This window comes from Ixodes scapularis, unplaced genomic scaffold (genome assembly GCF_016920785.2).
Source record: "Ixodes scapularis isolate PalLabHiFi unplaced genomic scaffold, ASM1692078v2 PGA_scaffold3__209_contigs__length_174095766, whole genome shotgun sequence".
NCBI lineage: Eukaryota > Metazoa > Arthropoda > Arachnida > Ixodida > Ixodidae > Ixodes > Ixodes scapularis.
The window spans coordinates 42,887,167-42,911,672 of record NW_024609868.1 but is presented as its reverse complement, the minus strand read 5'-3'; the positions used below and the strand labels follow the sequence as shown (position 1 = coordinate 42,911,672).

At 50.1% G+C, this 24,506-nt stretch overlaps 1 protein-coding gene across 1 annotated transcript; it reads right to left on the bottom strand.

Moving 5' to 3' along the window:
- Positions 1–7,409: 7,409 nt before the first annotated feature.
- On the bottom strand, positions 7,410–15,578 carry LOC115331014 (nicotinamide N-methyltransferase-like). Its single transcript, XM_042292715.1, has 3 exons — positions 15,452–15,578; positions 10,351–10,561; positions 7,410–7,842 (listed from the first exon to the last, which is right to left on the bottom strand). Exons 1-3 carry the CDS (start codon positions 15,576–15,578, stop codon positions 7,410–7,412), a joined length of 771 nt encoding a protein of 256 aa, XP_042148649.1.
- Between the last annotated feature and the right edge of the window lie 8,928 nt (positions 15,579–24,506).

Below are 24,506 nucleotides of genomic sequence, written 5' to 3'. Positions count from 1 at the left end.
CCAGAAATGAACCTCCGGAAGGTGGCAGATCTCGCGGAGGAATACTCCATGCGCAGGGGTCTAGACAAAGACAAATCGGGACAAACGCGCTCATGGCGAGATGGCCAGAAAGAGTTTCAGTCGTTAAGGGAAGACTCTAGAAAAGGATTTTGTTAGGAGGAGAAACATGAGGGATGTCCCAGATGATAGAGAGTCGCACAAGGAGGGGGGAGCCGTCGGTAAAGAAAAGAAAGAAATGCCTGGAAATAACGCGCGAGCCTTCGAAGCGAAGAGGCCAGTTCGGTGTTTCCGGTGTCAGAAACAAGGGCACATCGTGGCCAACTGCCCCGAGAAGGTGGTGTTCTCGTATGTTGCAGAGGGCGCCGACAACAGCGCCCTACTGGCTCCGTACACGAAAGAAATGCTAGTGAACGGCCAAGCTTGCACGGTGCTTCGCGACTCGGCAGCAACAATGGATGTAGTGCACCCTTCTTACGTCGAGTCGGGTGACTACACTGGCGAGTGCGCCTGGATAAGGCAGGTAGTAGAGGAACACAGCGTATGCCTTCCGATTGCGAAAATCTGTATCAAGGGGCCTTTCGGCGAGCTCATCACTGAGGCGGCAGTCTCGAAGAACTTGCCTCAACACTACCCGTACTTGTTCTCAAACAAGTCGGAGCTGCTGCTTCGCGAGCAAGGAAAGAGTTTCGCGGAGGAGACAGTAATGGCACTAACGCGATCCCAAGCAACAAAGCTCTCATCAAGGTTGAGATACGAACCTAACGAGGAGGAGGGTCGGTCCGCGCCGCGCGAGGAGCTGGTCGACGGAAAACCTGCAGGCGCGGCAAATCAAGAGGACTTGCGATCGGAGGATGCCGCGAGGAGTTCCCCACCAGATCAGCAGCAGATTCCAGAGGACCATGAGGAAGGGCAGGGTTTTATTTCGCCATTATCTCCGAGTCTGGACACGCTTCGTGTTCTTGATCGACCTACACTGATCGCAGAGCAAAAGAGTGATTCCACTCTCAAGGCATTGCCAGACGGTAACCAGGAGGGAGTAGCACATCAGAATATTTCGTTCTACACCAAGTCAGGGCTGCTATGCCGAAAGTACCGAGACAGGAAGGGCCGAGACTTTGACCAGCTGGTCATTCCGCTTAGATTTAGAGAGGATCTTCTCCGGCTGGCTCACGGGAACTGCTGGTCGGGCCATTTGGGAATCCGGAAGACCAAAGCAAGGCTGATGCAAGAATACTACTGGCCCGGATGCTGGAAGGATGTTGAAGAGTTCGTGCGATCGTGCGATGTCTGTCAGCGCGTAGGGAAGTCATCCGACAAGCACAAGGCTCCGATGCGTTTGGTTCCCATCATCACAGAGCCGTTTCGAAGGCTGGTAATTAGGGAGTTTTCGTAGATCGCTTTCGCCGTCGCGCAAGGACCTCCGCAACCCGCTACGATAGCGGGACCTCCACAGTCAAGGCTATCGGCGCGCAGGCGCAGTAGCAACTTCTGCGTTGCGGAACGCTTAGCGGAGGGGGCAACGCGGTCTACAAAAACTCCCTATTGACATCGTCGGCCCGCTTCCAGTCACGCAGTCGGGATATCGCTACATCTTGACAGCAGTGTGCCCTGCTACGAAGTTCCCCGAGGCTATCCCTCTCAAGGAGGTGAACTCCACGAACGTAGTAGATGCACTCCTTTCCATTTTTTCCCGCGTCGGATTTCCCCTCGAGATTCAGTGCGATAATGGAAGCGTCTTCACAAGCGCCCTAACTACGACTTTTCTGGAAAAATGCGGAATCAAATTGATTCACAGCTCTATTTGCCACCCACAATCTAACAGCGTGGAAAGGATGCACGGGGCGCTGAAGAGGGTGTTGAGAGCTTTGTGTTTTGAGCACCAAACAGACTGGGAAGGATGTATTCCGGCCACTATGTTCGCGCTCCGTTCGGCACCTCACGAATCCACGGGCTTCAGTCCTGCGGAGCTCGTGTACGGACGAACGCTGCGGTCACCTCTGCGACTACTACGCGAGTCACTAGAAGACCAGAGCGAGGACCCAACCGTCGTACAGTACGTTTTGGATCTCTTGCAGCGACTAAGTGAGGTACAGGTCGTTGTCGGTAAGGCCATGAAGAGGGCGCAGGAGAACTCAAAAACATTTTACGATAAGTCCGCCAAGCCGAGATTATTTCAGGTGAACGACCGAGTTATGTTATTGATAACTTCAAAGAAAAACAAACTCGACGTTCAGTGGGAGGGCCCGGCAGTCATCGTGCAGAAACTATCGGACCTCAACTATGCGGTGAAGTTAGAGGGTAAGAGACGGGCTGTGAAGGTGTATCACTGCAACCTCATGAAACCGTACAGGGAACGGGAGGTTATTGTGAATCTAACACTGAACGCACCCGAGGAGATTCCTCCAGAAATTCCCTCTCTGGGTACTGACACCAATCTGACGGCCGAGCAGCTGCTAAAGAAAACCAAAGGAACAAATGACCTGGAATCTTGGCAGGTTTCAGAGTTAGAAAGAGTGATTCGGGAGTTTCTGGACGTTTTCTCCGATAGGCCAGGGAGGACAACACTAACCACGCACGACATCGAGCTGACATGCGATCAGCCGATTCATGCAAGGCCCTACCGGGTCTCTCCGCGACAGAGGGAGATCATGAAACTCGAAATTGAGCGAATGATCGAAATCGGTGTCATCGAGAGAGGCGAAAGCGATTACACTTCGCCTCTTATTCTCGTGGAGGTGCCGGGTAAAGATCCCCGACCGTGTATTGATTACCGGAAACTTAACGCTATTACGCGAGACCAGACGTACCCCATTCCAAATATCGAAGAAAGAGTGGAGACAGTGAGTGGGGCGAGATTCATTTCTACTTTCGACCTGGTAAGAGGTTATTGGCAAGTGCCTCTTTCTGAAAGAGCTCGCCGGTATGCAGCCACAGGGAACATTTATCCCCACCGTACTGAGCTTCGGCTTAAAGAACGCTCCTTTCTGTTTTTCGGGACTCATGGATCGTGTTTTGACTGGACTGAGCGACTTCGCCCTCCCTTATTTGGACGATATTGCGGTATTTTCAGGAACTTGGAGAGACCATCTCGACCACCTACGACAGGTGTTGATGAGGTTACGAGAGGCCGGACTCACGGTTAAAACCGAAAAATGTCAACTTGGAAGGGCGGAAGTTCACTACTTGGGACACGTTATTGGCCAGGGACTTCGGCGCCCTTCCGAAGTTAAAATTGCGGCCGTGGTGGAGTTCCGACGACCGACGACAAAGAGGGATATTCGGGCATTTCTGGGTCTGGCTGGTTATTACCAGCACTATATCTATAACTTTTCAGACATAGCCAGTCCTTTGACCGACGCTCTTCGTAAAAACGAGCCGCAAAACCTGATCTGGGACGACGCGAAAGAAAGCGCCTTTCAAGCCTTGAAAAGGGCGTTAGTTCAAACGCCAGTGCTAAAGGCCCCTGATTATGACCAGACGTTTGTCGTGCAGTGTGACGCGAGTGATAGGGGAATTGGGGCAGTTTTGTCGCAGGTAGACGAGCAGGGAAACGAGCGACCCATTCTCTACATTAGCCGAAAGCTGACAGTTCGCGAGGAGGCTTACAGCACCTCAGAGAAGGAGTGCGCCTGCCTGGTCTGGGCTGTACAGAAGTTATCTTGTTACCTGGCCGGCACTAAATTTATTGTGGAAACAGACCACTGTCCTCTTTCTTGGTTGCAAAATATGTCCCACAAAAACGGCCGCCTCCTCCGCTGGAGTCTCGCTCTGCAGCAGCACGCATTTGAGGTGAGATACAAAAAGGGGAAGCTGAATGGGAACGCTGATGGCCTAAGCCGGGGCTTCTAAGACATGAACGAGCTCCATGATCGGATTGTACAAATTTGTAAAGTTTTTTGTTTGCTTCAAATCCTTGGAAAGGGTCATCTTGATTTTGTGATTTTCTTTTTATGTCAAAGCACGCTACCATAACTTTTGTTTCTGTTTGCCTGGTTTAGGGTATGGTTTACTTTAAAGGGCTTAGGGACAGCCTGAGCTCGAGTGTCGAGTGAGGGAGATTTTAGGTAGTAGGTGGAGGGGGGTTGTCTTTACTTTTTTTTGGTCTGGCGGATCGGGGGAGGAAAGCGAAGCACTTGTCGCTACTGGGATCGTGACTTGCTATGTTTGTCTCGCCCACGCCTTCCTCTTGTGACCTGAGTTGAGGTCCCCCACTCCAGAGATTTGGACCCGACCCTCGCCTAGGTCTCGTCTCAAGGCAGGCGATGATCACCGGACCCTCTCCCAAGAAAGCGAGGCACTCATCGAGTCAGCGCAGCAGTGTGGGACTGCTGCCCTCCTGATGAGCTCAGTGGCGGCGGAGGTGTTGTTGCGATAGGCCTTGGCGAAGGTCACGTCCTTCCTTCGCTTTCCCTTCTTGTCCACCCGGCGAGGTTTGGCCTTCGCATTTAGGATCGGCGACCGGCCGTCTGAGCCGTTGTTGACAGAACACGTCGCCCGGCGCCGCGTGGACGCCGCCACACCTGGGAGCGGAGCTGAGCCGGACTCTTCTCTCTGGCTGCGGGGTCAGTCGATCCAGGAACCAGCTGCCCTACCGGGAGAGGATTCCGGGGGACGGCGCCGGCGGCGGGACTTCCGGCCGAGTACGTTCGGCTCAAGTTTTCGTCCCGCGCCACTTGCGGATTATCCCGCTAAACCTTTCCCGAGCCACGACGCCGCATAATGAGGGGATCATCTCCATCACGGTCAGCGTCTCACGAGCTGACAGCGGACCCTTCGTCACCGACTCCTGGCGCGGCTTATCGAGGTCAAGAATGCCCCGGCGCCGGATTAGGAAGCCCGTCCGGCGCTGCAGTGTGTGCGTGTATGTGTGTGCGCGCTCGAGAGGATGAGTGGGGGCGGGGCCTGAACATGACGTTCGTTGGCAGTTCGGCCACCATTGGCTGCCAACCGCTGGAACATCAACAGCAACTGTATAAAAAGAGCAAACGAGAGGCCGCAAGGGGTGCTCTCCGACGAACAAGAAACTTCTGTACATATGTATTAAAACAGAGTTTATCGCGAGACACCCTCCCGTCTCCTGATGTCCCTGCCTGGAGTCGGCCGGCGGTTCCTGTCCTCGCCTGGCCCTGCCTGAGGCTTCCTGGGGAACTCCTCGGTCGCAACATCGCGCACACAGCTATGGCCGCCAGTGAATACTCCCTATGGTTTCTATCTGTGACGTCACATCCAGGATCGTCCATGGGACCAGGAACATTTTCGACGATGCGTGTGAAAGCACGGTGGACGACGAAAGCACGTTGACGGACTTTTATTTTATCATTAATAAAAAAAAAACAATCACCATACTCAAGACGTATACACGAACCAACCTTATTAGATTAGCTCAGTAACGGAACTGCTCATAGAAGCTGTGCGCACGAAAATAACCCCCCCCCCCCCCGCCCCCTCACTCACAACGACTCGCTTCCCGTCGTTCGACGTGCCGGACGGCTGCTTTGGGAACTGCAGTGTATTCTATGGGTTATACGTACGTTTCGAAGAGCAGCGTCTAGATGGCGTTCCACCGTACTCTAGTCTATGGAAAACACAGTTCGTTAACGAAAATCTAAATGGCGCTTCGAACGACGGGACGCTAAGGCCTTACGGGAGGCCGGCTTTGCAGGAAACGGTCTCCAGTGAGGGGAGGGGGGGGGGGTTAAGAGAAAGGGAGGGGTGAGGGGGGAAGGGTAGTCCCTTCCGCGGGAGTTCCACAACTGAGGTAATCTAGTAACGTTGACACGAACTCAGCTCTGTTTACGTCACGGCAAGGTTGTGGCGCGTCGGACGCACTTCCGGTCTGGGGCTGAGGGCGGAAGTCACCATGCCTGTGTTGTTTTGGAATAAACCAGACAAAAAACTGCCTTCTCGTCAAAGCGCCGCTACTGGGACTGTGTCAAAAGACTCGGGAAGGGATTGAAGGTCAGTTTTCATGTGTTTTCTGCCTGTTGGGTTCGTACGAGAACGGGGATAGGGGCCCTGGAAAAGGAAAATCAGACGCCGTCGGACCACGATTGCTTGGGCGGGAAGCACTTTGGGTTAAATTCACGGACGCCTGTGGTCGTCAGATTTATTTGTTTTGTTCCAACATAAACCCGGCAAAACCGCAAAGTTGTATGGAACACCGGCGGACTACGTTCAGTGTGTCTTCAAGTTCAAACGGCCGCCTGATCGTTCGAACTGTCGTCTCCTCTCAAACGTTTCTGCCTGTTGCACTCTCAAGAAAAAAGGGTCTCAAAAGGTGTATTCTTACACCCTTTGTCCCGTATAATACACCCCCAAACTTCAATTCGACATACAGCGCCCTACAGTCGAACAGACGGCCCGAAATTTTACGAGGGGCTTGATAGCCGTGTGGTACAACTTATTAAAATACCTAATGTACGTTTTACTGAACACGAAAAAAATAATCGGGGTTTTCTTGGCCCTACTGTAAAAACTCGGTGTTTTCTTTATGTGGTCTTTGATACGTAATTTAGCTATTTAAAATGTTGTACTACACGGCTACCAAGCCCATCGTAAAGTTTCGGGCCCTCTGCTCGACTGTAGGGTACTGTACGTCGAATTGTAATTCTGGGGTGTATTATATGGGACAAAGGGTGTAAGAATACACCTTTTGACACCCTTTTTTCTTGAGAGTGTGCTGTCTGCTCGTTCAAACGACAGCGGCTCGTAGGCCAGACCTCCGACCATTCTGATAAGAAGTAAGTGCAGGCCTCAAAAGACTTAAGTTTGAAGGTTGGTTGGGGTAAATATGCTTGTGTAAACGGTAGATACAAGCATATGTTGATAATTGTCACCAGTGGCATCACCGGCTTGTTATGCCTGATTCACTTGGTCCGATCCTGCTTGCGATTTTCAGTATTGACGTCGACCACCTCAACTACGGTTCACGCTTTCGGAGCACGAGCGACGTCATGACTGAAAATAGCGTGTAGAATCTCATGCCAATCAGGCTTTAGCGTTCATTCTGCGGCGTTCATGGAGAATGAATCGCCTCATGTCCCATTATTCACGCGAAGTTTTGCGGTGTAACGAGCCTCGTTAAATTCGCCGAGGCCGTTACAATAGGCAGACATGTCAGCAAGACGTAGAATGAACCCTTCCATTGCGAAAAAGAGCACGAGGGCTCACACCGACGCGGACAATATCGCATTCAAATTATTGGTTTATGAGCGACGGCGAGCTTCATGCCTGTTGTATATAAATTTTTTCGCAGTTCTATTGAGTAAGAAAGAAATCGTTGAGGGGCTTGTGCTATTCCTTGAATATTACAAATTTTAATTTGTTATGCGAAAAAAACAATGTCCGCCCCCCCCCCCCCCCCCCCCCCCCCCCCTCTGCTTAGATTCGTGACCTCCGAAAAACACGTATCAAAATCTATGCGCCGCCAAGACGAATCCAAATCGTTTGCTGCGCAATTCGCGGTCTGGCCCGTCGTACATCTTCTTCCGAAACGTCTCCACCCTGAAGCCAGCGTCAGCGAGAGCCTCCATGATGCTGCTCTCGTCCAGACACGTCATCGGGACGGTCTCTTGGCCCATGCTGTACGAGGTGATGCCTCCGATGCCGGCTTGGACGAGCAGACCACCTCTGGCCACCAAGCGGCCCACGTTGGACAGCGCTCGCCGGTAGGACTGCAGGTCGGCCGTTGCCGACTCCAGGCAGTTGCAGGAGAGGACGACGTCGAAGGTATCCCGGTGGTCCTCCGGGAGCACGGCGGGGTCCAGGACGTCGCAGGGGATCACCTTCCGGATGGCACGACGGGCGCGGTCCATGATCTCCAGAGCGCCCTTCCTGATATCACTGCAAAGAAGAGGCGCCGGTGCCGAAGCGCACAAGAAAAAAATTACGAGCCATTGGTGGATGACCAGCGAAGCTGTTTAGCACACGTCACAGACGGTGGTGCTTGCCGCCCGCCGCCGCCGCTGACATTCATTCATTCATTCATTGCTTTATTTCCAAATTTGTTTTCAAAATACACAACAACTGTTTGGACCCATAGACATTAAACCTAGTCCGGGGTCCAATTGTAATATAGCTTCAAAAAGCGGCAGAATACAGTAGACCCATGCAATGCGCAAAAAAAAAAAATCACGTTTTAGGAAGTAATTAGCGTAACTGCATTTCATAATCATGAAAGAATCTTTTTAAGGATTGCAGAAAGTTATTTTCCAACTTTATATTAATAGGTATTTCATTCCAAACTAGGGCACCATAAAATCCAATAAACCTTTGTCCATGTGCATTATGGCATGGCGGTAAATAAAACATATACTTCCCTGCAGCCCCTATTTGTCTTCTGGGAGATTGAAATATGTTCAAAGACTCTCGTTGTCGTTCCCGCCGTTGCTCTTCGGTTCCCAATTGCGACGAGAGAAGAGAAGTGAAATCGAAAATGGGAAAACGGCAACTTGTCTTTCTTGTTTTTTATATACAATTGCGTGGACGACTATCGCCGCCCCGCGGAGCCTGTTGAAACTAGACATGCGCGACGGGACCGCCACGCGGCGGAAAATAGACACGCGCGACGGGACCACCTCCCCGGGAGAGCGGATGGAACTAGGCATGCAAGCGCTTGGAATGACGACAAAGAGTGGGCGGTGCGAATTTTTGTTGAATAAACAAAAAATCCACGGAACCCTTATAGAGTGTTCTAGAAGTTGGGTAGTGGGCTCACCGCCCTATCTCCCCCGCGTGTATTTCGCTGGAGCAGCCGATGTCGAAAAGGCCGTAAACCATTACCAACTTCGTTCTACAAAAAAAAAAAAAGTGTTTGATTCTTTTTAAATGTAAATATGATAATCGGAATGGCGCTGTTTCGTCATAAGAAGTATGTGACAAAGAGGTGGAAACTTGAAGGTTTTATTTTTTAGTGATTTACGGGTTATGGCTTCCTCTTCGCGTCGCAAATATTCGAACCTTGCTTTTTAAAAAATATTCCTTCCATCTTCTTGTCTTTTAGGTATAGGCATCATTTCCAACGGGTCCTTTTTGCACAAAATAAATCTCGCCTAAGAGTAGCTTCGAGCCATAGCAAATTACTGAAAGAAATATCAAAATTATCCCCGAATATGTGTGTGTGTGTGTGTGTGTGTGTGTGTGTGTGTGTGTGTGTGTGTGTGTGTGTGTGTGTGTGTGTGTGCGTGCGTGCGTGCGTGTGTGTGTGCGTGTGCGTGCGTGCGTGCGTGCGTGCGTGTGTATGTGTGCGTGTGTGTGTGGGAGGGGGTGGGGTCATCTGGTCATCCACCTCCGTAAAGGTGGATGACCAGCGAAGCTGTTTATCACACGACACAGAAGTGACACAGAACTTTGAACGAAGGTACGAGCAGTCGAGCACATTGATTGTCTTGATCGGTGATCACCGGGACGATATGCACGCACACAGATGTCGAGGAAACTAGACACGCGTGACGGGAACGCCACCCGGCGAAAGGAAAGGAAACTAGGCACGCAAGCGGGCTTGGGACGACGACAAAGAGAGGGCGGTGCGCTTCTCCCCTCCCTCTCTTTCCTTCTCCTCTCCTCCTACCGCTGAATGTGTTCATGGGAGACGTGACGGGACGCCGTGACATCATTTTCCTCGCTAAATTCAGCTGGGAAACTGAACTGGTGTTGAGGTCACGTGACGTCAATTTTCCCGCTAAATTTAACGGGGAAATTTTTTTTTTTTACGCACACAAAAAATTTATGGGACCCTAGCCATAAACAGCTTCGCTGTAAAAGGTGAGCGCTTGCCGAATCAGGCAGACTCGACCTTACGAACTTATGCAAGACCTAATGGCTCATTGACATCCCTATGGAAAAATCTAATTTGTATGAGAAATTTCTGTGTCCAATAAACACATGAATCATACAAGATATATAAGAACCATATAAGAACTATATAAGATATATCAGAACAAATCAGAACCATATTAAAAACTTATAAGAAACTTCTTACCAGTTTCTTAAATGGTTCTTATATGTTCGTATATATCTTATATAGTTGTTATATGGTTCTTATACAACTCTTATATGCTCTTACATATCTTGTATGGTTCGTATGTGTTTTATTGGACACAAGAAACTTCCCATACAAATGACTTTTTCACTAGGGATGGTACGATTTTACTCGCGATCGAGCAATTGCAATGTCACTTTTATGGCAAAAAACAAAAAAAGAAAAAATCGTGGTGGAAGCTGCTGTGTGAGACGTCGCAACCTCGAAATCGCAAACGAATTCACACCACGTGAATCGGGCTTCCCACTGCTATTTCCCAAAGGAATAAAACTCGCGAGTCCGTATTGCGTAAGGACAGGCCGATCACGTACACATGACCCTCCAGGGCCGCGATCGGTTCTGCCCGGAAAGACCAGTCGATGGCGTCGGCGCTGTTGCGGAGCCACTTGTTGACTTCTAGCCTGTTGCCCTCGACCAGGTCACTGAGCACAATCCCCTGGAAGCGGGCTGCGGCGGACAGCACGAACGCCGCCGTGGGCCCACATCCAACTTCGAGTAGAGTTGTACGTCCTTGCACGAGATCTGTCGAAACCAGAGAACCGCGAATACACCCTTTTCAGATCGGGCCACAATGGCTGTTACCATTTGTGGAACAGGAAGCGTATGCCTGAGTCCGAGCACTAGCCGAGCGCTGAAGCTGTCATGCAGCACTCGGTGACAGGTAAAGAGTTCAGGGGAAGCTCCCCCACCCGTCTTTTTCCACTTTAGCAGAGCGAAGGCTGGAGAAGAGGCGACCTCCTCTCCAGCCTTCGCTCTACTAAAGTGGAAAAAGGTGAGAGGAGCTTCCCTGGGCCTCTTAACCTGTCACGGACTATAGAGGGTATTCACTGGACACCATATTTGAGGGCTTTGTTTAGAGCGCATGCTCAGAACGAGCTCACATTAATAGGCTGTTAAGACAGCGGCAGTCTTGAAAGAACTATGGAAACCCGCCGTCAGCAAGCGCTCAGCAGTTTTGCACACAGCTATGGCCGCCAGTGAATATTCCCTATAGTTCTCGATGCAAGGCCGAGTTCATACCGCTTCCAGGATGTACGACACATCCGAGTCGGCCCTGGCGGACATCAGATCAGCCCCACAATGACCCTCCAAACAACGCTTGTTAATAATAATAATAATAATAATATATTCTGGTTGAAATAACAGTCAATATTAAGGATGCGGATAAGGAAATGATAGTTAAAACGAGAATTAAAGCAGCAGAGAGAGAGAAATGGGGAAGAGGGGATGCAGACTAAATAGGGAAAGGAGAAGAACTGCAAAGACAAAAAGTTTTTTTCTTTAAGCAGCCTAATTGGGTCAAGCATGTCAAAAAACAATTTTTCTGCGAGAGAAAAAAATTTTTACAGCAATATTTATTGTGTGAGACCGATTTTAGTTTTAGTTTGCGGCTATTTCGTCCGTTTTGAATCGCGCGCCACGAAGTTGGTATTCCGTGACGTTGAGCTTGATTGACAGCTTGGATCTTGGTTGTTAAACCTTTGTTATATGTTGCAATTTACTTTTGAAATGCATATTTTTACGTTTAAAGAATAACCCATGTGAGGAGAGTTATTAATCTTTACAAAATGTTTACAAGACGGGCACTTCCGTTTGGATTCATACCATAACAAACAAAAGCTTCGCCATTCTTTCATGGCCGCCGAAGTCTCTGCTCCCGCCTGTCTCGCCTACCTCGACTAATCGTTTCGCCGAAATAACGAGTGTTTCGTACTGACCCAGGTGCTTGAGTGAGACTTCTTGAAGTGAAGTAGTGTGTGTTTAGCAGCTGTCGCAGGTGTTAGTGATAGGAAGCGACGCGGGGTTTTTACTTTCATAGCGTGGTTCTTTCGTTTTCCTCTTTGCTGGCTTAGCGTGCTTTTTTGTTTGTTTGCTTGCGCGTGCAAATACCGACTTTTCGGAGATGTCAGATGAGTGATTCCGACAGCGAGCCTTCCAGCAGCCATTTCGCCCCGAAAGGAATGATATTGGCTGGAGGCAATCGGGCATTCGCGTAGCGACAAACGTGTCTGGTTACGTTCTCCTCGGGAGGCACTCACTTGATCGAATGACGTTTTAGCGAACGCCCACGTTTTACCGAATGACACTTTAGCGAATAGTCGGACGCCGCGAAGCGGCGTTTTCGGGTGGGCCAAATGGGTTCACATTTTTGTAATGAGCTGCCGCAGACTGTCGCCGGCGAAGCGGCGTAAAGCGCAGCGCGGCGGATGGGTTAACACACGCCCCCGTTATTCGCTAAAACGTCGATTCGCTCAAATGTCACTAGTAAAGAATTTGCCCCTCCCAGAGGGTCAGGTTGTTTTGTCCCGGTCCTTCCTAGAAGTCGTAGGTCAGGGCCGGGCGATCGTGGACAGCCGCGAAGGATGGTCGCTTCTTGCTCGTTGGTGGTGGCGGAGCCTCGAGGAAAGACGCTCAAAGTCGAGAGCAACGGTTAATAAAAACAAATGTATTAAAAAGGCAACAGCAAACTTGGTTACAGAACCCTACTGTCCGCTCACGCCAGTAGAAATACCAAAGAAACCGCGCCTCGGCGCAAAGTGCCCACCGCGCACGGTGAGGCTCGAAGAAACTGCTCGTCGCTCGCGACAGAGCTACACGGACCGGCGGACCGCGGGAGATAACTTGCTCCGCGCACGGGCTTGTTCAAACTCAACGTTTCCTCGCCAGCGCGGACGAGAAAGCTCCCCGCTGACACAGGGCCTGTCCAATCAGGACGATTATACAATTCTATTAGCCCCAGTGCCCAGCGGGTCCTCCACCAATTACAGAAAAGCCACAGAACTCTTTCTTTCCCTTTTCTAAGAAGAAAAACAATGCTAAACGCCTTGGGGAACTCTCCAATCGGGGCGATACTTTACTACTTTACGGGGAAAACACTTCGCCGCGTCAAAACAAATTGGCGCCATGTCCTTCGAAGTTAGCGAGTAAAGCGTAATGGGAGTTCAGGTGGACCAAGACCGGCGCCCCTCATCGCTAAAACCTCATTGTATCAGTCTCCCAACTGGACAAACCGTCACTGTGAACGCGCCGTGACGACAAAGTAGGGGAGGGTGCCTCTACCTGGCTGCGACAGGCAAGAATGTCTGTCTCCTTCCCGGGCCAAAGATTAAAAAGGGCTCAAGCCGCTCATCCCCCTATCCTCGGGGCGAGCCGTCGGGGTGCCCCCATCCGAACGGTTGAAGGTCGATTACCTCACTTTCCAGGAAACGATCAAATACTCAAGCGACTCCTACACGCCCACCCTGAAAACTGTGCCAGGACTTCTGGACTGGCCAGCAGTTATTATAACAGAACAGTCACTACACCATTAAAATAAAGATAACAAGAAAAACGCTTCAACTCATGCAAAACCCCGTACGCAAAACGACGGCAACAGAACAACCACAAAACATGTACGCTAAAAAAAAAAATCCTGAGCATCAGCCGTACTTTTGTAAAGCCGTCCCACTTGCGCCGAAAACAAACGCGCAAAAAGGATTACATCATAAAAAAAAAGGTTCACAAAGGATATGCGACGCAGCACGAATCTCTGCCAAACACAACAGCTAACCGGTCGCAACCAGCAGCTTCCACGAGACAAACAAACAAAAAAGCAAAAACAACATCTCATAAAACATTCCCGGATCCCAATAGAAACCAAGCAACCGGCCAAAACATGTGTCACAGTATTGTTCCGCAAAATGTTTCCATGGAAATGTTCACATTGCTGTGGCAGTGATCGCCTTCCGACATGCACGCCCGCTGATACCACGGGCATAAGCGAAAGAAAATGCTTCCCTGCTACCATACACGCGCCCCATACTCGAGCAGCTGTCGGGTGCCGCGAGGGTCGTGATGCTCGCCAAAGATTCCTCTAGGGCCTCGAAGGCGTGCCCGGCCTGGTCTCCCCACGGAACTGTGTTTGGTGCTCGTTTCGCGGTCCACTTGGTCTAAGGAAGACCCAGCTTTGCGCCCCTGGCGCACCATCTCCTTCCCAGCTCTGAGGTGGCCGCTCCACGCGCGATTCATGCGCCTCCACCGGCACCTCTCCGCGCCGCCCACTTGGCGGCACCCACCGTGTCACACCGTCCCCACTAGGCCCGTCGTGGGGACCCCCAAGTCCAATCTGAGCAACTGCAGCAGCCCCCCTCGCGACCTCGGCATTCGCTGGTCTCCCCAGCGTCGTGCCCGACCGCTGGTGTTCCGGAAGCCCCTTCCCTCTAGCTGCCTGGACGCAGGAGAACCCTCGATCGCGCGCGGCCCGATCGGCCTCGGACCTCACGACAGTCTCCAGTCCCTGGGAAGCGCGATCGGCCTCGGACCCCACGCCACTGTCCGGTTCCTGGACAGCGCGGTCAGCCTCGGACCCCCCGGCAGTGTTAGGTTTCTGAACGGTAAGATCGGCTTCGGACGCTACGGCAGTGTCCGGGACAGCGCGACCGCCCTCGGGCTCCACGATAGTCTCTGGCTCCTGGACAGCGCGACCCGCCTCGGACTCCGCGGCGGTCCCGGGCTTCTGCACAGCACGATCACCCTCGGACTCCATGGCAATCTCCGGCTTTTGTACGGCACAATCGGCCTCGGACCCCATGGCAGTCTCCGGGTTGCCCCGTGCGTCCGGTTCTGTTTCGCTCACGCAGTGAGCCTCGGGCTCCGCGCCCTCCGCTGCATTAATCTGCGACTCTTCACTGTGCTCCTCCAGAAGCCGAACTCTTGCTCTCCGCTCCTCCGCCCGGAGCTCCGCGAGTCGTATCTCCAGCTCTAGCTCCTTCGTTCTTTTCCTCACGAGGGCTATCTGAACGCTCAACGGAACCGAATTCTGATTGGCTTTGATTGAAAGAATAGTGGGTAAACCTCAATGCTACATGCATTGAGATCTACCCACTTTTTGTTTTCGATTTTCATTCAGCCAATAAATGCTTGGCGTTCTGACATCATCGCAACCCCTAAAGCAAGAAGCAGACAAACTTGCGATCCGCATAACGTTCCAACCGATTCCGCTCAGCAGGTGTAAGCCTTGCGTATAGTTTTCTTTAATTCTCGGATAACACGATCTTCCTCAGAAATAACTTTACATGCCGCTCTTAAAGTTCACAAATGCAATTCGTCTCACTTATAATTCAAACATGTTCACCATTTCTTCTTTTTTTTTTTTTTTTTGTGCGCTCAAAAGTTGGTTTGAATAATTGAAGCCAGGACAGAATTAGGGCAGCCATTTGCCTATCTCGGCGTCAGCTATTATATACTGCGTAGTCAAGGCTGGCGCAGCTTGCACAGTGCGGAAATAAAATAAGAACCCCTGTAATTGTTTTGTTTTCGGGACAAACTCTAGATAACTCACCTCATATATAACTTTAACCGTGCGCACATTTTTTCTCCTTCTCAATTTCAAAAGGATCGATGGTGCAGCCAAAGTATTCGTAGAAATCCAACCTGAGCAAAATGTTCGATGCAGTTCCTCCTGATGGAAAGTGTACAAGCGGTATTCTTTGGTGATCTCGGCGTAACTCCGGGGCTCGAACTTTGCCAGGTGGGCTTCTCGCACGGCCTCCACACTCATAGCGCTCAAGTTTTCAGAGAAAAAAATAGAGCTGCTCTCCATATGCTAAGCCACTGCTCTGTGCGCAGCTAGACCGTTTCTCCCACCGTGTTATAGACGCGTTGCAGCAGCTGTGCACGTGCGCCAAGTTTGTTTATTTGTATTCCATTAACTTTACTTCAGAGCTGGGCAGTATACAGATACTATCCCGATACAAATGTATACCGGGATAGTATCTTAGAGGTACTTTCGAGTATATGTATCTCTGTATCGAGATACATTTGAAAAATGTATTTCTATGTCAGTAGTGGCAAAGTATCGCGATACTTTGCCAGGCTTAGGTATCTCGTTACATTTGTTGCCTTTTTTAAGATAAATTTGATGAATAAGAACACCTGGATGGTACAAGTTGCTTCGGAATTGATGATATGAACCCACCCTATAACAAGATCCATTTCAGTCAGCAACATTAAAAAGAAAACAAGAAAACTGTGGTTTAAAGAAGGTTACTTGCAAGAATAACAAAATCAGCTCCTGGCACAAAAGCCCTTCACTTTTTTTTTTCAATTTAGCAGAGCGAACGCTGTAAGGGAGTTTAATGGAGAAAAGGAACGGCTCTGTTGTGCCATCTCCCCACGCTATGAGTGACTCGGAAGTATATATAAGACGACAGTTTGAGATGGTGCCACTTCGGCAAAACAGGGTTCATTTCGTGCAGACGCCTTTTGTCAAGCATGGCACGCAGTCTTTACCGTTCTGTAACTATGTGGTTCAACGGGGGTAATCTGTTTTTTTTTTTTTTTAGTGACATTAATTATAAATAAAGAGGTCGAGGTAGGGGATGGTGCATATAATGACAAAAAAAAAGACGAGCACAATCATAAAATATCATTCGCATTCGCCACGCATTCGCCACGCCACATTCGCCACGCATCCCCCACGTAGCCCCGTTCGGGAACAAGAGCATTTCTATAAGCTGTATCTCTATTCCAAAATACTTTTTCGTCGTTCTTTTTTTTTTTTTTTTCAGAAGTATTTCAGGGATATCCCGTTGCATAAAAGACAAATGAATCTCAGTATCCGTATTTTGGGCCTTAAAACCCATGTATCGCAGTATCTGTATTTGGGCCTTCAAACACCTGTGTCTCACTATTTGTATTCCCGAATAGTTTTTGGAGTACCTCTGCCCAGCCATGCTCCACTTCATCGTTAGTACAGCAGGAGAGGTTATTGCCATTCAAAATTCTACTTTGTCCTTCTCTTCATGTATATGCCTTTGTGGAGGCTCGCGTCAACACGCGTTTCAGTGACTCGGCACCGCGGTGGGACAAGAGAACATCAGCAGCGCCGGCATCCGACCCAGGTGCAAAGCGTCTGTAGATCGTACAGGTACCGGAAACGCGTGGAAAAATTACCTAATTTACGAGTAAAAAAAAAAAGTCGGCCGATCTTCTGCAGCTGTGTGTCGCAGCGTCCGGCGCAATTTATTTTCTTGAAAAATGTAACCGTTTACACCAGTGGTTATCAACCATTGGCGCTTCGTGGAGCAAATCGGCGGAGATGATGGAGGATCCTGTTCGGGGGTGAGGGGAAGGGAAAGGTAAGGGGTTAATTATGACAATGATTTAATCGATGGATAAAACTAAGGGGTAGTTGAAGTAGACTTTTCTCATTGACCTAGCTACACAAAAAAAAAAAAGAAAAAAAAAAACCTACACGAATATTAAAACGTTTCTTCTAAATCTGAAAAAAAAAAAAAGACAACCTTTATTGTTGGGTTTGACTGATAAGGCAGAGCTTCGCGGACCCCTCGAATTCCTTCGCAGACCCCAATTTGAGAACCTATTGTTTACGGTAATTAATTACTGCATCACAAAAGTAATTAATAATTACTCGAAAGTAATTGACTACTTTTCACGTTACTTTTTACACTTTTTATTGCGAAGTCTGAAATACAAACCTGTGTTCAAACATTTTGTTTCTTTTTGTCTCTTTTTCGAGATGAAAAGGGGGAGGGCGAGTGAACTTGTCATGGCTAAATGAGGTAAGTGCAGAACACAGTCGTTATGCGGGGGCAAATCCGGATCGTAAAAACACGTTCACAGGAAACGAGGCACTCCCTAAAGCTCGACAGTCAAAACGACGCCGAAAGCGTTGACATTCTCTTTGTATAATATTTTTAGTCGTTGAGTGGTATAAATATCATGAGCCATTCCACTCTCTGAAGGTGGATGACGAGCGAAGCTGTTTAGCACACCACACAGACGTAACACAGAATTTTGAACAAAGGTACGAACATATTTATGCACGATCTTCATCGGTGTTGTTTGCCGCCCCCTGCCGCCGCTGATATCCTCGTTGCCGTTCCCGCCGTTGCTCATTGTATACGCGGCCTCCGGGCCCATTGCGACGAAAGAAGAACAGTGAAGTTGAAAATGGAGAACGGAAACTTGTCTTCCTGGTTTCTTATATGCATTCAATCGCGTGGACGACTACCGCCGCCCCGAGGAGCCGGAGGAAACTAGACACGCGCGCAAGGGACTGCCACCCGGCGGAAAGTAAACACGTGCGACGGGACCGCCACCCTGCGGAAAGTAGACACGTGCGACGGGACCGCCACCCTGCGGAAAGTAAACACGTGCGACGGGACCGCCACCCTGCGGAAAGTAAACACGTGCGACGGGACCGCCACCCTGCGGAAAGTAAACACGTGCGACGGGACCGCCACCCTGCGGAAAGTAAACACGTGCGACGGGACCGCCACCCTGCGGAAAGTAAACACGTGCGACGGGACCGCCACCCTGCGGAAAGTAGACACGTGCGACGGGACCGCCACCCTGCGGAAAGTAAACACGTGCGACGGGACCGCCACCCTGCGGAAAGTAAAGACGTGCGACGGGACCGCCACCCTGCGGAAAGTAGACACGTGCGACGGGACCGCCACCCGGTGGAAAGTAGACACGTGCGACGGGACCGCCACCCTGCGGAAAGTAAACACGTGCGACGGGACCGCCACCCTGCGGAAAGTAAACACGTGCGACGGGACCGCCACCCTGCGGAAAGTAAACACGTGCGACGGGACCGCCACCCTGCGGAAAGTAAACACGTGCGACGGGACCGCCACCTGGCGGAAAGTAAACACGTGCGACGGGACCGCCACCCTGCGGAAAGTAGACACGTGCGACGGGACCGCCACCCTGCGGAAAGTAAACACGTGCGACGGGACCGCCACCCTGCGGAAAGTAAACACGTGCGACGGGACCGCCACCCTGCGGAAAGTAAACACGTGCGACGGGACCGCCACCCTGCGGAAAGTAAACACGTGCGACGGGACCGCCACCCTGCGGAAAGTAAACACGTGCGACGGGACCGCCACCCTGCGGAAAGAAACCACGTGCGACGGGACCGCCACCCTGCGGAAAGTAGACACGTGCGACGGGACCGCCACCCTGCGGAAAATAAACACGTGCGACGGGACCGCCACCCTGCGGAAAGTAAACACGTGCGACGGGACCGCCACCCTGCGGAAAGTAAACACGTGCGACGGGACCGCCACCCTGCGGAAAGTAGACACGTGCGACGGGACCGCCACCCGGCGGAAAGTAGACACGTGCGACGGGACCGCCACCCTGCGGAAAGTAGACATGCGCGACGGGATGGCCACCCCGGGAGAGCGGATAGGCACGCAAGCGCTTGGAACGACGGAAAAGAAAAGGCGATACGAGTTTCTTTTTTTTTTTTTTTACGCACGTGAAAAATTGACAGAACCCTAGCCATAAACAGCTTCGCTGTAAAATGCATACAACGTTGGTGCAACATAGACGAGTGACGCATGGGCAACGAGGGCGATTTTTACGTAAAAAAAAAACTCAACAACTCAGAGGATTGCACCCCCGCGAAAATAAACGGCCCATCGATGTGCTAGTATTCAAGAGCACAAATAGCGGACGCACTGGCGCTTACTCGTGTATGTCGTGTCGTCTCGCTCGTCCCAGTGTCGTTTATTGGGAGGGATCGGTGGTAGGAGTTTAAAAAGAGACGACGTTCAACACGGACACGTCATACATGCTCTCCGCTGGAAACAGCGCATCGGCCGGTGTCCGAGGACTTATGTCAACAACTACAGACGCTACCAGGGTAGATTGAAAAGTTTCCGGAATGAAAATGAAAACAATATATATCTGATTTAAGTTATCATTTATTTTTCGACATAATCCCCCGAAGCTCGACACACTTCGTCCAGCTTTCCCATTCCTTCCCGGAAGTGACTTTCTTCGAGATTCCCAAAATAACTGTTCACAGCCTCTTTCACCTCCTCGTTCGACAGAAATCTCTTTCCAGGTAGAAAGGTCTTGAGCTTTGGGAATAGGCGGAAGTCCGAGGGAGTCAAATCAAGTGAATACGGTGGATGCGGAAATAGTTTGAACTTCAATTCGGTCAGTTTTTGCTGACAGTCTGCACTTTAATGAGCGGGTGCAGTGTCGTGGTGAAACAACACCTGTTTCTTGACCATTTCCAGACGTTTGTCCTCAAATACGTATTTCGGCTTGTCCAGAAGTGTTATGTAGTATAGGCGGCCAGTAAACATTTTTTCCCCTTTTCAAGATAATCAATGAGCAAAATTCCTTTGGCGTCCCAAAACACAGATGCCATCACATTGGCAACCGACTGAATGGTCTTCGCCTTTTTCGGAGCTGATTCCCCCGGCCCAGTACCCTGTTTCGATTGACTTCTTGTTTCTGGCGTGTAATGCTGGACCCAGGTCTCGTCCGTAGTTACAAATCGTCGCTTGAAATCTGTTGAATTTGCCTGAAAAACTTGCTAACTGTCGGCTGACGTTCAGAGTCGAATGCGTTGTTGCTACGAATTGAGCAAGTGCGGCACCCATCTTACAGAAAGTTTCTTTATACCCAATTCCTTGTGTAAAATGTGAACAACTCGTTCTGAAGAAATGCCCACTGCTTCCTCAATTTCACGCACTTTTATGCGGCGGTCTCCCGAAACCAAGTCATGGATTTTATCCAGAATTTCTGGTGTGGTAACTGCTTTTGGGCGTCCTGACCGTGGTTCATCACTTGTGTCCGTACAACCACGGCTGGATTCGGACCCAAAAACTCACGATGGAAAATGAAGGTGATGAGTCCACAAGAACAGCATTTAACGTGGATTTGATTTCCGTCAGAGTTTTTACCTACAAATTAAAAAAAAAATGAAATTTACAACTCAAAACAAGACAAGAGAAAACTACAAAATCACCCCCCCCCCCCCCCCCCCCCCCCAGAAAAAAAAAAAGTTTGACAATTTAATTGAGCATAGTTCGAGTCGGACGCCGTGAATCACCTTCTGGTCGCAAAGTGCGGCGTGACAATGTTCACGTTCCTCGCTGCGACGACGAATTGGTGTTGAGGTTCACACTTGGTAGCCGGGCTGGAACTTGGCACCGTGGCGACAAAGGTTGTACCGGCCATCGTCAGCAAGTATAGAGCGTCTTCGAATCAAAAGGCGGCCGAGCTGGCGGACTTCCTCCATTCGTTCAGTGACGAACCGAGTGTCGTCGCCCTGTTCGTCTTCGTGGTGGACATCACACTCGTCGTCGGTGTTGTCATCAGGTTCGTCATCTAGGTCGTCGTCAAAGTTAATGCCGGGGTTGTCGTTGAAGTCATCGTCCGAGTCGTCATCGGGTCTCCGTCGAAGGCGTCGTCAGGGTTGCCGTGGAACTCGTAGTCGGGATCGTCGTCGATGTTGTCGTTCGAGTCGTCACCTGTGCCATCGTCCGTGTCGTCGTCAAGGTTGAAGACACTGTTTGTCGTCGAGGCCGTAGTCGGGTTGGTTATTGTTGACGTCGTAGCCGGGGTTTGTCTTTAGAGTCGTTGTCCGTTTCATAGTTGTCTTCGTCGTCGAAGTCGTCATTATGTTATCGTCGAGGTCGTAGACAGAGGCTTTGTCGAGCTCATAGTCCTGGTCGTTTTCAAGGCCATAGTTCAGGTCGTCGTTGATGTGACAGTTGGAGTCATCCTCGGATTTTTTCGTGGACGTCGCCTTGACGGTCGTCGTCTACGGAGTTATCGTGTTCACAGGTGGTATGCATCGTGAGCATAAATTGCGGTACCCCGCACCTCAACCAAAATGTCACATATAAAACATAAACTTGACTAAGAAAATTTAAAATGAACGTTTAATGCGGCGAACTTATGCCGAGAAACATAAAGTAACAAGGACCGTATTTTGACGGTGAAGGAAGGAAGACTGACTCAAGCGGGCCATGCGAAGCTCCTTTTGTAAGCGCGTGGGTATCTAGAAGTCTCTGAGCTCGAACAAACAAGATTCTCGAATCATCTGGAACATTCCTGTCATGCAAACAAAAGATAGATAAAGAAAAGGACAAGGGCTGGGGGCTCAAACCCCAGCAACGGCGTGGGAGTCAAGCATGCTGCCGACTCAGCTATTCGCACGCGGCAATATGGTCGAGTGAGCAACTCGATTTTGTAGCCGTCCAGGAAACGAAACTAAACATCGGTTAGGACATTGCACTCGCCCTGGACCCCTTTCTCGATCCGTACGAAGTTTGTGTCAGTCATGCAATAAATGTCTCAGCAAACAATTTTTTTTCTGAAGTTTTTTTTTTATTTTTTTTAACCATTTATGTTCTAAAAAAATTTCTTTGTTGGGATTTTTTTTTTTTTAAGTGGAGTTTACTGGCCGTTTAGCTGTGTAAATTCGTTTAACGTCTGAAAAAGGGCGTTTATCCTTGTTCAACGACTTGACACTAATAGAAGTGTTGTTTTTTTCAGGGATCTCAATTGTGTATACCATGTGTACCATCGGGCCACATCTTTCTCTGCAGAGGATAGAAACGCTGAAGCTCTAACCTCTCTCGGTAATAATTTCAACCTCCTAGAAGTTGGTGTCTACTGTGATAATAGAAAACAGTAGACCCATTTTTTAAGGCTCTTCTCATGCTGCAGTCTTCAATTTAGATTTTCAATTTTCGCAGGGAGGAAATTCGTGGCAACAGCGTTTCACCCATTATTTTATCCGATCACTGCATGGTTACTGAACGGTTTGAAACGCCTAAATCACCCCTTCGCCCTCGCAACTGGAGGTTATGAAAGCTATACACATCTCTCATGAGCGATGACACCTTTTGGCGATAAGTTTCGGGAATGCGCAGTTGTCTTCGGAGAGTCAGTCTGCTCTCCCGGGTGTCGGCGGCTTCGGATGCAGCCAACACAGCATCCCTCGATTGCTGCCTACAATCCGCATACAGTTGTCTTCGAAAAAAACACAATATTTTATCCTGCGGGGGTTGGCGGTTTCGCGCAAACGGCATCGTCGCTGCGTCTCGGTTTTACGTTCACGCGTACGTACTTGCCACCGTCACAGTCGCTCGATCCCCTCCTCTCCCGCTTCCGCGGCCGGTCATGGGAATCGTGTCAGGAGCACCAGGAGAAACTCATCCTCTTGTGAGAGGGAAAGTGGACGTAACGAGCGAACGAGCGGAAGAGCAAAGCGGGAACTGCGCATCGGCCTCACGAAACCGGTATAGTCCAGTCCAAACCACGACCGTTCAAACGAAAGACGACTGCATGCATCAGAGCAATAAATACTGAAGCATTTCAAAACGGGAACGCTTGGCACAGGCTCGCGGATCGTGGTTGCATGCATGTTTGCAATGTTTAGAAACCCTCAGGCCAGCACGCGGGATTTATTTCAAAGGAGTCATGAAACGCTTTTCCAAATTTTTACTGTTTAGCTTTCCTCCTCAACTCATAAATCGCACATTCTACCTAGGGAGCCTTCATGTGCGGTTTGCTAGGGTGATGCCACCCTTTGTAATACCGCTCGCCGACAAACCAGCAGCCATTTTGGTTCTCGGCGATAATCCGTGGGGCTTATAACCCTCCCGGAAACAAGCACCTTATCTCACAAGTTCGGAGCAGCGTTGTGGAACCCACGGAGGCAGGATTAGCATTTTCCTCCTCGGATGGGAGGACCGATGGATACAAAGGCCACTTTCCGGCGCACGGGGAAACAATGAGAGGAACAAAATGGCGGTGGAAGAGGGTGTGGGAAATGAAAATAGGCAGTTGGCACATGAAGGCACCCTAATTCTACCAAACAGTTCAAGAAGACGGAAAGGGGGAGTCCCCTCTTGCTCGGACTGGCGTTTGTGTACCCGGACACAGCCTTCTCCCCCTAAAAGATTAGCCCGTCGCTCAACATTCAGACAAAAGTTGCTTTTCGCACCCCTTTCACACCGAAGCTGAAAGTGCTGTGGAAGCTACGTGCTCGTTGGGCCAGTCACACTTTTGTCACGTGATCACGCTCTCTCGCGCATACCCACACGCAGAGAATGAGGTCGGTGATGAAAGGGAGGCGGCTGATTGGTGCAACAAGCTCGTAGCTTCCACCACAATGTCAGCTTAGGGGTGAAGGGATTAAGTAAGGTGTCGTGTGACGTGCGTTTGAGCCCGGTGACGCGCTGCGGGGACCGCGGATGTATCACAGTGAAAAGGCAGAGAGCTTACGAAGGGAAGGAGGTACGAAATAGTTCGCTGTGTTTTCAAATTTTTGTACCGAAAGTCCGGCTTTTGACTTTCTACCTTTTCTTCGTTTGGCCCACTGAACGATGTGCTATTAGGAAAATCCCAATATAAATTGATTTATTCCAGCCCAACATTCGTGTCATGGGCCCTTTAATACGGGACCCTTTGGAATCGGCAAATCCAACCGCACTATCGGGTCGCGAGCACATGTCACGCTCGGAGGGTTGCGAACTGATTCGCCGCTGGCCATACAGGTTCCTTAGTTAAAGGAACCTTTATGATCGAGGCAATAGGGTATAAGTCGCTTCGGAAGCGAGTAGAGCATGCGCCACACACACAAACGCTGAAAAAGGCACCGGCCAGAAGCCTTGTTCTCGAATGTCTATGGTATACGATCTAGGCA

Bases quoted from the DNA above. Each gene is read 5' to 3' on its own strand.
- LOC115331014 (XM_042292715.1), bottom strand. From the start codon at position 15,578: ATGAGTGTGGAGGCCGTGCGAGAAGCCCACCTGGCAAAGTTCGAGCCC. The intron at 10,562-15,451 runs GTTGGATTTCTA...TGGTTTCGACAG, and splicing joins GCATCGAACATTTTGCTCAG to ATCTCGTGCAAGGACGTACA. The intron at 7,843-10,350 runs GTACGTGATCGG...TCTTCTTTGCAG, and splicing joins GCGGCCCTGGAGGGTCATGT to TGATATCAGGAAGGGCGCTC.